The 14,883-nt window shown below is 36.4% G+C and overlaps 1 protein-coding gene across 12 annotated transcripts in view; it reads left to right on the top strand.

Moving 5' to 3' along the window:
- Positions 1–14,883, top strand: part of MLLT10 (MLLT10 histone lysine methyltransferase DOT1L cofactor) — a 257,663-nt gene that overhangs the window by 228,246 nt on the left and 14,534 nt on the right. For all 12 annotated transcript variants that reach the window (XM_028495894.2, XM_055087796.1, XM_024129589.3 and 9 more), the window contains 2 exons: positions 12,343–12,460; positions 13,816–13,888. In XM_028495894.2, coding sequence (XP_028351695.1) covers positions 12,343–12,460; positions 13,816–13,888 — 191 coding nt within the window. The remainder of the gene's footprint in view (positions 1–12,342; positions 12,461–13,815; positions 13,889–14,883) is intronic.

Below are 14,883 nucleotides of genomic sequence, written 5' to 3'. Positions count from 1 at the left end.
TCTCCCTCCCTCCCACCGTCCCTATCCCACCCCTCTCGTGGTCACAAAGCACAGAGGTGATCTCCCTGTGCTATGCGGCAGCTTCCCACTAGCTATCTAATTTACATTTGGTAGTGCATATATGTCCCTGCCACTCTCTCACTTCGTCACAGCTTACCCTTCCCCCTCCCCATGTCCTCAAGTCCATGCTCTAGTAGGTCTGTGTTTTATTCCTGTCCTACCACTAATCTCTTCATGACATTTTTTTTTCTTAGATTCCATATATATGTGTTAGCATACGGTATTTGTTTTTCTCCTTCTGACTTACTTCACTCTGTATGACAGACTCCAGGTCTATCCACCTCATTACAAATAACTCAGTTTCATTTCTTTTTATGGCTGAGTAATATTCCATTGTATATATGTGCCACATCTTCTTTATCCATTCATCTGTTGATGGACACTTAGGTTGCTTCCATGTCCTGGCTATTGTAAATAGAGCTGCGATGAACATTGTGGTACATGACTCTTTTTGAATTATGGTTTTCTCGGGGTATATGCCCAGTAGTGGGATTGCTGAGTCGTATGATAGTTCTATTTTTAGTTTTTTAATGAACCTCCATATTGTCCTCCATAGTGGCTGTATCAATTTACATTCCCACCAGCAGTGCAAGAGGGTTCCCTTTTCTCCACACCCCCTCTAGCATTTATTGTTTGTAGATTTTTTGATGATGGTCATTCTGACCGGTGTGAGGTGACACCTCATTGTAGTTTTGATTTGCATTTCTCTGATGATTAGTGATGTTGAGCATCTTTTCATGTGTTTGTTGGCAATCTGTATATCTTCTTTGGGGAAATGTCTATTTAGGTCTTCTGCACATTTTTGGATTGGGTTGTTTGTTTTGTTGATACTGAGCTGCATGAGCTGCTTGTATATTTTGGAGATTAATCCTTTGTCATTTGCTTCGTTTGCAAATGAAAGTAAGTTAGATTATAGGGGAGATTAATGAAATAGGGCTTCCTATAGGAATTTATAAAATATCTCAACCTGTATTGACACGAGTGGAAATAATACACTTTTTTTTTTTTTTTTTTTTTCTTTTTTGCGGTACACAGGCCTCTCACTGTTGTGGCCTCTCCTGTTGCGGAGCACAGGCTCCGGACGCGCAGGCTCAGCGGCCATGGCTCACAGGCCTAGCCGCTCCGCGGCATGTGGGATCTTCCCGGACCGGGACACGAACCCATGTCCCCTGCATCGGCTGGTGGACTCTCAACCACTGCGCCACCAGGGAAGCCCCAATAATACACGTTTTTACATGATATTCATGGGAGAGCACAAAAGAATATGTTGGCACCAACTGATTCTTTTCAACTTCTGAGTTCCTGATTTTGTCCTAATGATGTAAAATAGTAATTTTGGGGGAGATTTTATTCCCTCTTTTAAAAGTAGGACTTACAAAGTATGAACCAGTTGGACTTCTGTGGTTTTAAAAATTCCTTTCATAATTTTAAAATCACAGAAATAATATATGAATATCTGTGGTGTAAATTTTTAAAAACCAGTGAAGAAGAATATAGGATTAAGAGTGAATGATTCCTTTAAGTACTTATATGGTATTCTTTCTTGTGAGAAAGAAGGAATATTTATAATATTATAAATAATGGTGACTATGTTGGTTTTGCATTTATTTATCCTTTTCCTTCATTTTAGATCTGGAACTTGATAGGTGACCTAGTCTGCAGGAATGCTCTCAGAGCCAGAGTCAAACCAGAGAAATCATAATTATATAAATAGGATAGTAAATGGGCACAGCTGCGCGCATGCGCGCACACACATGCACACGCGCGCACGCACACAGAAACATGCACAAACACACGCACACACGAGCACGCGCGCGCACACACACACACACACACACAAGCACACACCCTCACTCCCCATCCCCAACCCCCATGTTTCCTCAAAGGTAATAATTTAAAATTCCTAAGGTATATATATTTTTTCTTTATTTGGAATTCTTTATAATTTTATTATTTTCATTTTACCCAATGCCTCTAATAGTCTCAGAGTTTTAAGAAAATTATGACAAAGACAAATGTCTAATTATAAACAACTAGTTAAGTAGTTGTTTGTAAGTTGCTGTAAACTTATGCTTTATGTATGTGTTCATAATTTCTGTTGTACAGGCCTTAGAATATTGTACACTTTTCCAGCATTTTCTGTAAGTTGTACATCAAAGCACAGCATTAAGTTATTTTTAAAGTATGTAATGGTGCATTGCAAACGATCACCATTATAATTAGATCAAGAATTAGAATAAACAACAGTTCAGCACAGAAAAACAATGGCATGGTTAGAGGTATTGTCTTTGAAAATGAAAGTTAACAATTTGGTGAACTTCTCAACCTGAAGAAGGGGAGTTTGACTAGTTTAGGAGAGTTTTTCTCTAGCTCATTTCACTAGCCTTGGTGAGGTATAGGCATAATGATAGGGGTTTGGGTTTAGAGAGAGTGAAAGGATAAATGAGAAAATGGCTCTTATTAATAGTTTTATCTCTTTTAATTAAGTGTAACCATATGCTGTTGATAGCTTTATATCCTTGGAAAGAGTCTCACATGAACATTTTCAATGTGCATTTTTCTTTCCTTTCTTTCTAAAAGTCTGTTTTAATTACCCTCTGGTTAATTCCAGGCTGAATTAAGCAAAAATCTCTTTTCTTCCCATTCATTATGTTTGTGGTTTTGGGGGTTGGCTTTAGGGCGTGGGTGGGGGAAGTGGTAGTGAAGAGAAATTTATAGCTAGAGGGAAAATTCCACTTAACATATGACTCAGCTGAAGAACAAAGAAATCATAGTTGCAAGTAATCCAGGATTCAGTCCAATTAAAATCTTCACTGTTTATCCTCTTCCCTGTTTCAGTAAGATGGGTCTCTTATAAATAGATCATCCAGTGAGACTCACATGCTGCATGCCGAGACAGCTGCATCTGTGTTCCTGTCCAGCAGTAAACACTTTCTGCCTTCAAGCCGGAGCTTATTTAGCCTGGCTTATCTGGTGCTGCTGTAGCAACCATCAGTCTCCAGGCGACTGAGGCAGGTTGACCTCTGAGTTGAACTGAGTGCAGAACTACTTCAGTTTAGCTGCCTTAGACAGTAGTATTGGTGTTGAATGTGCAAAGTGTGAATTTTCTAGGCAATGTGCAAAGGAAAGGATACAGAAATATTTAGAGTAAATCAAATGTTTAGATAAAACTCCTAAAATTGTGATGCACTTGGTAATTTAATCTTCTTTCCAAAATGACAGAAGTTTATTTCTGTTTAACTTTCGTATAGGCCTTGTATGTTTTCAGATCACGCAATTCAGTGTGTTTAGATAATCACATCCTAGCCTTTTATTTAGAGTTTCTTTATAGGTAGTTGATTTAAAAATGAAGAGAGTAGTGTTATAAGTGTGTAAATTAAAACTATCAATATTTAAAATATAATTATAGAAGCCTTGTTACAATTATTGAGAAAACCATCACACCAGCAAGCAAATGTTTTAAAAAATATAAATCAGAGAATAGAAGTGTTAAATTTGAACGATGTTTTGACTTTCTTCCTTTCCCTCCCAAAAACTTAATGAAAGCAGTAATTTTTAGTGATGGGCTTGGTGCCAGCAGGATAAAAATCCATAGGTCGTTCTTGGTCTTTCTGGCCTTGGTTTTAAGTAAGATAGACAGGCCTCTTCTTTGGTTTATTTGCTGTCTTAAGGATTGTTCCCAGGCAAGTGGTCAGGGAAGTAAGATCAGGAAGAGCTAATAGAAATTAAAAACTTAAACTAGATTTGTGCCTTTAATGGGGCAAAAAGAAGACACTTGTAAAAATGTGGGGAGACAAAGTCTGATGCTTAGCAGCCCTAATTTGAAAAAAAAAACCTTTAAAAATGTTTGATAACCTAGTTTTATATTGTTTGATGTCAAATCCTTTTGTTTTATTTGATAAAATTGTTTTTAGGGTAGGGTAGCTATTCCTTCACAGATATCAGCAGTATAGTTACAATTATAGTTCCTTAACATTATTGGAAGATAGAGCTGCTGTCCTTGTGATGTTTTAATGATGGGTGGTGCTCTGCTCTTGTAACATGGGTAGAGGTATAAATTAGTTTCTATAGGTGTGCCATTAATTTTTCCTTTTGCCTTTCAAATTCCACTGTTTCTTAGTTCTGCATTCATTCTGTTTTATCTTTGGAAGAATTCTGGTGCTTTTGTTTGAAGGATGATTGCTTTAATAGAGTTTAAGACAGAATGTAATGAAAATAATTGTATTCTAATATGTCTTGCATTCTGAGTTTTGCTTTTGGATACGGTCTTCATGTAGATAATCATGGTTCCTTGTTTACTCTGTGTTACTATTATAAAAATGATACAGGTTTAAAAGTAATTTAATTGAAGGAACTTCTAAGGTTTATTTATGTGATATTTAGTAAATGCAGATAAATTTAAGTATTTTAAAGGTATAATTTAGTGACTAATGTTTTGCAGATTTCTGTGAGACTTTTACTTCAAGTATCTTAACTTTGGTGTGTGTGTTGGGGAGTTGTCTTAGATATAATCCTGATTTCCTTTCAGATGATGTCTGATAGGGCATGATTCTGTTTGGGAAAATGGTTCAGTTTCCCAAGCCGATTCACCTGTCTTTGGAGGAGCTCTGACTTGATTGGTCAGTACAAAAGTTTCATCTATTTTATTTTATTTTACTTTACTTTATTTTACTGGTGTATCCTGCTTTTTAATTAATTAATTTATTTATTTTGGGGGCTGCATTGGGTCTTGCTGCACGCAGGCTTTCTCTAGTTGAGGCGAGTGGGGGCTACTCTTCGTTGCGGTGCGCGGGCTTCTCATTGTGGTAGCTTCTCTTGTTGCGGAGCACGGGCTCTAGGCACGTGGGCTTTAATGGTTGTGGTACGCGGGCTCAGTAGTTGTGGCTTGCGGGCTCTAGAGCGCAGGCTCAGTAGTTGTGGCACACGGGCTTAGTTGCTCCGCAGCATGTGAGATCTTCCCGGACCAGGGCTCAAACCCGTGTCCTCTGCATTGGCAGACGGATTCTTAACCGCTGCACCACCAGGGAAGCCCCTGTTTTAAATAATTACATAATGACTTGTAATTTTAAGGAAGTTCACATTCTGATCAGAATAAGTTTTTATAAGTGCTTTCTAACGTTACTTACTTTTGGATGATGAAGAGGTTAAGTGACATAGATCATGAGCCTCTGTGTTGAGGGGTATCTCTTTGAAAGAGCATTCTTAGGAATTTTACTATGTCTGTTTGTGTGGCACAATGCAAAGTAGCAGAAATTTGGGTCCGAAATCCTAGATTCCTGGAGCATTGCTGCTCACTAGTGTGTCTGTGGGTAGGTCTTTCACATTGGTGGATGTTGATTTTTTTTTTTTTTTTCATTTGTGAAATGGAATACTTTAAATACCTGTTCTACCTGCAGTACAGGTATATTCTGAAGTTCAAGCGAGAATAAGTACTTTGCAGACCATGAAACACTTTGGAATTAATGGTTATTTCACCCATTTAGTCATTTCACATACAGCTGTTGACTAATGTCTTTTCCATTCTTAAATTATTTCAATAGCCTCTTTAGTCCTAGGGACTTAATTTCCACCCCAAAAGGTAGGTGATATATTGATTAGATATTGACCAATTAAGAAACCTGCTTAGAATTGGTGGTTATTCTGCACAGTCCTGTTGCTCAATCATGAGTGTTCATTGATGGTTTAACTACAATTTAATCCCTCCCACTACTTTATAAACTCAATTGTGGGGCATTTCAGCATTAGCCTAAACAATGGTTTTGAATACGTTAAGCTCCTAACAATTAGGGAGCAGTTTGGGGCATTGAATAAAGTGGAATGATGCAATTGAACCTGACAGCTTTAACAGTCAGCCTACTCATGGGACCTGAAAGTTGTTCACACATGGTTTCTTCTCTCATCACATGCTGAGTATTAAAGCCCGATGGTGGTAGCTGACACAGAAATGGGTCTGTTATCAGGATACATTTTAGAGTACAAAGTTAGGATTGAGTTGGAGAATATATGAAACTTTCTATTGTTCTCCAGTTTTTCCTGGAAACTTTTCTAGTCAAACAAATTGTGTATAAATTGTCATTAAAATATTTGAATCCTTACATTATATTTGCTGTATTGCTATGTTATTATAGAATATATAGATTAAAATATCATTGCATAATGAGACAATACCATCTAATTTTTCTTAGGGAAATGTTTTACTCTGAAATATAGCCATGTTAATATCAGAATATAATTGGCAAATTATGTTCTCTAATGAAGTTAATGGAAAAGATGGAAACCATGATAGCTTACGAAAAAAAGTTTTAAATAACAAGGTAAAGTTTGAGTGCTTGCCATCTGCCACGCATTCTTCTCAGCCCTTACGTGCAGTAACTCAAGTCTCACAGTATTTTTATGAGGAAGGTACTATTTCTATCTCCATTTTTACAGATGGAAATTGAAGACAGAGAGCTTTAGTGCCTCACCCAAGGTGAGATAGTTTGTCTTATGACCGATATAGTGGTAACAAAATGTTTTTTCTTTTAAGAGTGTGGATGAAGTAGGAATTTTTAAAAATAATACTGTTTAGTGAGCTGACAGTATTTCAGAAGAACACATTTTTAAATCATGTGTCAGCGTTGGAAAGTTTGAAGAAGAAGCTACTGTGTTTTAGAGCTTGTTTGAATCATTTGACTTTAATGTTTATTGACAGGTTAATTGTGCATTTAAAAAGTGCTTGCTATGACCTCTTCCTATATGATTGAAGCATGAAGTTTCATACTCACCTCTAGATGATGCATTGCTATGATACTTTCCAAAGGTGAAATTTTGATAGGTACTGTTCTTTCAAACCTAATTTTTCTTCTTTATACTTTATTTTTCTGCCTTTACCAGCATTAGGGAGGAAAAAAAAATCTACCAAAACAATACTCACTTTTAAGTCTGTTACTCAGATAATTGAGTAGATTTAGCCTGATTTTTTTTCCTCTCTACTACTGACTCCTTTAGAATGAGCCAAGTGCCTAGGAATTTGGTAGACTTACTTCACTCTACAACTAGAACTCTTTCAAAACTTCTCTGTGGTCATAAGGAGACATTTGAAATGTAAGAGGTGAACTATTAATGGGAAAATTCAAGCTGAAATATAATTTTAATCTTGTTAATATTTTGAAAGGGTATGTCAGTCTACTTAGGAAATACTAAATTTCTCTGATTTATTTTGAATTTCACTACTGCCTTGGTGTAGGGACTTGCATATCTTTCTAGATGCTTAACATAGTAAGTTATTCTAAATTTGCTAAGGGTATTCTTTGACTCAGGTACTAAGCATATTTTGCTTCACGGTGACTTAGATTTACCTCAGTAATTATTCAGTTTAGTTTTACTTTACTTGGCTCTGGGTCCATCTTGTAAAATAATTATTACACTTAATGAGACTTTTACTAGGGTATTAGAATAGATATAACATCTTGCGTGGAAGTGGTTCCTTCAATTATTAGTCTTGGGGAGGAAAGAAGAACCTGTCAGAAGTTTATTAAGGCAATATGAACTAATAATTTCATAAAATATTTTTATCTTGATCTAAAACCTGTTTTTACATTTTGAGTAGATGACTTCATTTCAGCAGGACACTATAAAGCCAAATAACCAGTTTTTTGGCAGTCATATCCTTTAGCTGCTTCCCACTAGCTATCTATTTTACATTTGGTAGTGTATATATGTCAATGCTACTCTTACTTCGTCCCAGCTTACCCTTCCCCCTCCCTGTGTCCTCAAGTCTATTCTCTACGTCTGTGTCTTTATACCTGTCCTGCCCCTAGGTTCATCAGAACCAGTTTTTTTTTTAGATTCACATATATGTCTTAGCATATGGTATTTGTTTTTCTCCTTCTGATCCACTTCACTCTGTATGACAGACTCTAGGTCCATCCACCTCACTACAAATAACTCAATTTCGTTTCTTTTTATGGCTGAGTAATATTCCACTGCATATATGTGCCACATCTTCTTTATCCATTCATCTGTCAATGGACACTTACATATTCTTTTTTGTTTTAGCTTCTTATTTTGAAATCATTTTTGGGTGTATAGAAAAGTTGCAAAACCAGTACAGAGTTTATGTATATTGTGGATACCTTCACTCAGCCTCCCCAGTGTTTAACAACTCATACTCTTTATAGTGCCAATAGGCCTGAGAACATATTTGCCCACAGTAGACATTCTGTTTCCTTGGGCAAGATAGAATTGAAATAAGGTATGTACTTCCTTCCAAACACAATTGCCAGTTTTTTGTTTTTTTAAAAATTGAAGTCTAGTTGATTTACAATGTTGTGTTAATTTCAGGTGTACAGCAAAGTGATTCAGTTATACATACATATATTTCTTTTTTTTTTTTTTTTTTTTTCAGATTCTTTTCCCTTATAGGTTATTGCAGAATACTGAGTAGAGTTCCCTGTGCCATACAGTATGTCCTTGTTGGTTCTCTATTTTATATATAGTTGTGTGTATCTGTTCATCCCAAACTCCTAAGTTATCCCTCTGCCCCTTCCCCTTTCCTCTTTGGTAACCATAAGCTTGTTTTCCATGTCTGTGGATATATTTCTGTTTTGTGTATAAGTTCATCTGTATCTCTCTCTCTTTTTATTTTTAAATTCCACATGTGAGCTATATGATATGATATTTTTCCTTGTCTGGCTTACTTCACTTAGTATGACAATCTCTAGGTGCATCCATGTTGCTGCAAATGGCATTATTTCACTCTTTTTTATGGCTGAGTAGTAGTCCATTGTATATATGTACCACATGTCCTTTATCCATTCATCTGTCAATGGTTATTTAGGTTGTTTCCATGTCTTGGCTTTTGTAAATAGTGCTGCTATGAACATTGCAGTGCATGTATCTTTTCGAATTATGGTTTTCTCTGGATATATGCCCAGGAGTGGGATTGCTGGATCACATGGTAGCTCTGTTTTTAGTTTTTTAAGGATCCTCCATACTGTTCTCCCTAGTGGCTGCACCAATTTACATCCCCACCAGCAGTGTAGGAAAGCTCCTTTTTTCTCCACACCGTCTCCAGCAACAACAACTGCCAGTTTTTATACCAGGTCTTCTGAAACAGACCTATGTATATGGCACATTAGTAATTTGCTTTCAGTGCACTTTAAAAATCCGTGTTCAAAGTGTGCTTTGGAGAACTGTATATATATTGTTTCCCTTATTCCTTGTTCCAGATTCCTTTTATATAAAAGCTTTCAGTGCCCTTTATGCTTCATAACTAGCTTCTTTAGGTTCTCATGGACTTCCATGAATCTTAGTGCTTTCACTTAATAACGAAGGTTTTTGAGTCTACAAAATGCCAGTCGTTATGTGTGGACTCTCCTCATAAGTTGTGTGTCTCTTCCCTGCTCTCTCACTTATCCTTCTTTATTGCTACTAAGTTGAAGAATCTTTTTACTAAAATGTTGGGAGTTTCTTGGTCCTAAGATGCCTACAGAGTTATCAAGAGTTTCCAGCAGTAATCATTGTAAATATCATTTCAGAAGTGTTGGCCAAGCAGTGTCAGACATTTGTGGAATTTTTGGTAGCTCATGTTACCTGCTTAAAATGATGGTAATGACTTGAATTTTAATGTGGAGTGGTTTCGATGTTTTCATATACCACAAAACCCTACATGGTAAAATTAGTAACTTATTTTTAGTCTCTCTTGAAAATTTCTTGTTTAGATAAATAAAATAATTTTTAAAAGACAAAACTACCAGATAATTTTTAAACATTCAGAAAATTTGGGAAATTTATCATTCAGGATAATGAAGAATGTATTTCTTATTTATTTTATTATTTTATTATTAATTTTACCTTTTCCTGCCATCTTTATAAAATACATCTTTCCTGCTTTGGAATTATGCTAACGATGATTGATTCTCTTCCTGTTGATAGTCATTATGGAAATCAGTTATGCTGTGCTGCTTTGCATTTTGATCCATTAGTGTAGTGGGCGTAGCTTGTGATTCGGAAAGTAAGATGATTCGGAGACTACATCAAGAAATTTGAAGGTAACAAGGGTAAATATAAAGCTCTTGACAGAAGGAACCCTTCCTGAAAGAGAATAGGATCTTTGATTCTTGTCAAGAGACTAAGGCAGCTCATAAAACTGATAATTGGAACTAGAAAAGCAGTTCAACTGGTATGATAATAGTTTTGATTCAGCCAGTGGATGAGTGCACAAACACGAGAGTCAAAGGATAGGGTGCAGGTGCAGAGGCCCCTCCTGTCCATGTCCTCAGAGCACAGCCCCACCAGCAGTCGGGAATGCACTCACTCTTGCTTGTATTTTTCTCTCTCCTCTCTTGCTGTCAGCTGTTACTTCTTGCTGCCAACAAAATGTCTCAAGATATTACTTTTTCTTCCTCTTTCTAATTAATTTTCCACTTCTAATCTGTTGTATGCTTAGTTGATCTTTTTAGAATTGTGTCTAGAGTAAGTAAATTGGCTCTGCAAAGAACATTTTTAAGTGTGAGGTGCCCAAGATTTTAAACTGGGTTACTGGTAACATCTGATCTTTCTGTGTCTCTTTGGATTTTTCTTGTTCTAAGTAATTTTATAAGTATCCAAGATTCCCAAGTAGTTAACTTCTGGAGAGGTTAAAAAAAAAGTCTTCCTATATTTCCATTTTTGACTCATATTTTATATATTCTATACATGGTAAGTGTCTAGTGTGATCTTTAGGTTACAGTGGTGACTTAGCTTTTGCCGAGGGCTAATTGATTGTTAAACAGTACTATATAATCCAAACTACTGACTTTGTATACATATCTGTAATAAGAGGAAAAATGAAGCCCAGAAATTGACCAGTTGAACTTAGACATTACAGTATGAACTATGAAATATACCCTTTGAAACAATGGAAAGCAAGGACAGGATTCTACATCGCGGGGACTATTACTGTGAATTGTAAAGTCCAACTTTTATGCTTAGTAAGTTGGCTAGAGGCTGAATATTAATGTCAGGGTCTGAGTCTTTCCAGAAACACAGTTTATTCTCTTGTTTATATTTTGCTTGTTGTCACTATTATGTCATCTTGGTCTCTTCTGTGCAGTTAAACATGTCAAAATGTCCCATATCTTTTGTTCTGCTGTTATTCAGCTGCCTTATATGAAAAACACCTCAGTTCTTTTAAATTATTTTCCAGAATTTTGTTCTGCAATAACTACACAATGATTTTGTTTTTATGAAAGGTTAAGTTTGATTTCATTCATGAAAAAGAAAAAGAAATCTACTTTGAAATTTGTGGTTCTGTTAAGTCTGAAAAGTATTTCAGGCTAGTAATAGCCTTCTGTGAGTTAACAGTGTTTTGTGTACAAGAGATTTGCTTCTAAAATGCCACATTTTTAAGGTTATAATATTCTTGGAAAGTGGGAGAAAGTATTCACATCAAAGAAGGCATTTTTATTACTTTGGATTATGCAAGACTTTGGCCAGCCTCCTTAGCTTCATCTGTTTAAGGGTTCATTTTCGCTTGTTTGGCACAAGTCCCAGTGGAGGCCTTCAGAATTGTGGTTAGCAACATGAATGAATCACAAACTGTGGACCAGCTCTTCAGTTCGTAGAGCTGGCTTACTGCCAAAAAGACAGTGCCTTATATGGGGTCAGGGCAAAGCTGTGATTCGTTGAGCCCTGCATTGTATAGAAAACATACTTGTGATGCCTGTTTGCTTTCTTTTAAAATAAAAACAAAACAAAACAGAAAAAGCAGCAGGCTTCCAAGTCTATCAGAATAGGAAGTAACAAAATAGTGTGCAGGTTTTACTAATGACAGAGTTAAGCAATAGAAATATGGCTCTGTGTAGTTAAAATACTAAAGGTAGAAGTTGGACCTTTTGACCTCCTCAGCCAGCCTGTGAGGTAAGAGATTGAAACATTTGTTAGACATCTGTTGTCTCCCTGCCCTTATTTTGTAAATGGTTTAATAAGATTAAATAACTAGTCATATGTTCACATGGTTACCATGCCACTGGTTTTGGTATTGAATAGTTACTTTGAAATTAAAGCATGAATAGTTAACTTTGTGCCAATTCTTTATCTTTCTCTCTCTCACTTTTTTTTTTAATTTAGAGTTATGTAACTTTTCAGAAACTGGAATATTGGAATGGCAAAACAAGAATGGAATTTGCTCTTCAGAAAGTCAGAAATTTTTGCTTATATTCTTAAGTTGGAGAAAATAGTTGTTACTAGGTCTATTAGGAGGAAAAGTATTAAGATATTTTTAAGTATAATTCATTTGTCTTTGTAATTCTTTTCGTTTAGGCAAATACTCTAGCTGGATCTTCTCTTAGTCAGGCATCATCTCATATATATGGCAATAGATTAAATCCAAATTCATCAATGGCAGCTCTTATAGCTCAGTCTGAAAATAATCAAACAGGTAAGATATCAAGAATTTTTAAAGTCTAAAATTCTGTTCCCTTCCCCCAATGTAATTTTTACCCCCTTCAGGTCATTTCATTTGAAAGATCTAAAGGTGTGGTTAATAAGTAAAATCTAAAGGGTGGGGGGGGGATTGTGCCCCTCCCTTTTTAAATCAAAAGAATCACAGTTGGAAGTAAATAGTATGCTGTGCTGCAAAATAGTGATGTGCTTTTTTACTGTCTGAAATGTAAATGTTTAAGCAGAGCCATCAGCAGGCAGGAATGCTAGTGTCTCCTGTGACTTTTGTGATTGATGTGTTCAGTGCTCAGTTCTGTGCAATGAAAGTAACATAACACTGGGCTTTTCTGTGAATAGCCTCAATCATTATTTGCATAATTCATGAAATTGCATTACACAAACTTGGTAAAAAAATCCTGTTAAGAGAATTTCTACAGTGTTTAGTAATCCTGTGAATTTTTACCAGTTGACATTTTGTAGCATTTGCCTCTTGTACTGTTTTAATGAGCCACTGGATTTGCTTTGTCTCATTCCATCCTTAAGGATTTGTTGACATGTCCAAGTAGTCATGCCTGTTTGGGGGAAGGGAATGGGTTTAGCAGTTCACCAAGAATGGATCAGTCATGTCTTTACACTTTAAGGGTCAGAGGTTACCTGACTCAGAATAAGGGGAGGACAACCTTAAAGAGGCCAGATAGGATGATTTTATAAGGAACTAACTGTAGGGGAAATACAAGTTATTTTTCAAGCAGAGATATTTGGTGTTACCTAAGGAATGTTTTGAAAAAATTAATTTCTTTTTCTTACTTTTAAGTACAGAATTCTGTATTCCTACTTGTTATTGTCCATTTGGATATTTAGTGTTATGTGAAATGATCCATGTAATAGATACACTTTTAGTTTTGTGTAGCTCTATGTAATACATATGTATTTTATGACTTGTCTTGGAATGCAAAGTGTTAAAATATACAAAGCATAAGGATTTGCTGTGATAAGCATACAGATTAGCTGTCCACAGCTGTGATTCATTACTTTAACCGTAGAAATTAAAAGTGGCTGAGGGGAGGGTACTGCAAATGGAAACCACGCTTCTGTGCTGTAAAATTGAAAGGAATGAAAGAACGAACATAATCCATGGCCTTCTCCACCCACAAAAAACGTGTAGGGACAACGCCTTACATGCCACAGTTCAGCAATTCTAAACTAGCAACATACTAGATCTTCTACTTTCATAGTAACTGCAAAGATAGTGGTAAAGGTTTTATGTATGTTTTAGAAAAAATCAGGGCCAGAGCTTAAAACCTGTTATCTAGTGAGAGTCACTTTATCAGCTGTGAAATATTTACACTGCAGATCAAGAACTCGGAGACAATAGCCGCAGCCTTGGTGGCAGAGGAAGCTCACCCAGAGGGAGTCTCTCACCAAGGTAAGCGTTATTTGCACTGCAAAGTATCGGCAAAGGAAACATTTCGCGATTTGGAAACTTCTTTAACTCACATCAGCAGGGCATACATTTGTGAGGCTATAAAAGCATTCTATAGATAAGAAGCATGTCTGGACAGTCAAGAAAAATGATTCTAAATTGACTTGAATATTAATTTAAACACATGGTTAGATTTGTAAGCTTTGTAAAAGATACACCTTTTCTTGGATTTCTAATCAATTTCAGCTCTCTTGTATATTTAGCTTCTGGTACTATTAATGTATTAATTTGGGTAATTCTTTTTGGTTATAAAATAGTCTTAAAAGTCTCTTAGGGCTTCCCTGGTGGCGCAGTGGTTAAGAATCTGCCTGCCAATGCAGTGGGGACATGGGTTTGATCCCTGGCCCAGGAAGATCCCACATGCCGCGGAGCAACTGAGCCTGTGCGCCACAACTACTGAAACCCCTGAGCCTAGAGCCCATGCTCTGCAACAAGAAGCCACGACAATGAGCAGCCCGTGCACCGCAAAGAAGAGCAGCCCCCGCTCGCCGCAACTAGAGAAAGCCCGCACACAGCAACAAAGACCCAACGCAACCAAAAATAAAAACAAAACAAAACAAACAAACAAAAACAAACAAAAAAAGTCTCTTAAAGCTGCAGACTCCAGGCTTTCAACTTTGGGTTCCAGTTTTAGCTCTGTTGTGGGCAATGCACTTAACCCTTTAGTCTCTAGTTCCTAATTCAGTAAATGAAGTTCCTGTGGCTCATCTCTAAAATCCCTCTAGTTCTTAAAATTGAAGCAAAGTATAGCAAATATGTTACATTGTTCTGTGCAATTATCTTAGATATTATATGAAAGAGTTCAGGTACCATTTATTAATATATAATATATAAGGTTATTCCTGCTAATAGCACATTAGGCTATCTTTTTTTTTTTTTTTTTTTTTTTTGCAGTACGCGGGCCTCTCACTCTTGTGGCCTCTCCCGTTGCGGAGCAC

Source organism: Physeter macrocephalus, chromosome 11 (assembly GCF_002837175.3).
Source record: "Physeter macrocephalus isolate SW-GA chromosome 11, ASM283717v5, whole genome shotgun sequence".
Lineage (NCBI taxonomy): Eukaryota > Metazoa > Chordata > Mammalia > Artiodactyla > Physeteridae > Physeter > Physeter macrocephalus.
The sequence above is the reverse complement of the archived record's forward strand: the minus strand, read 5'-3'. Positions and strand labels throughout refer to the sequence as shown.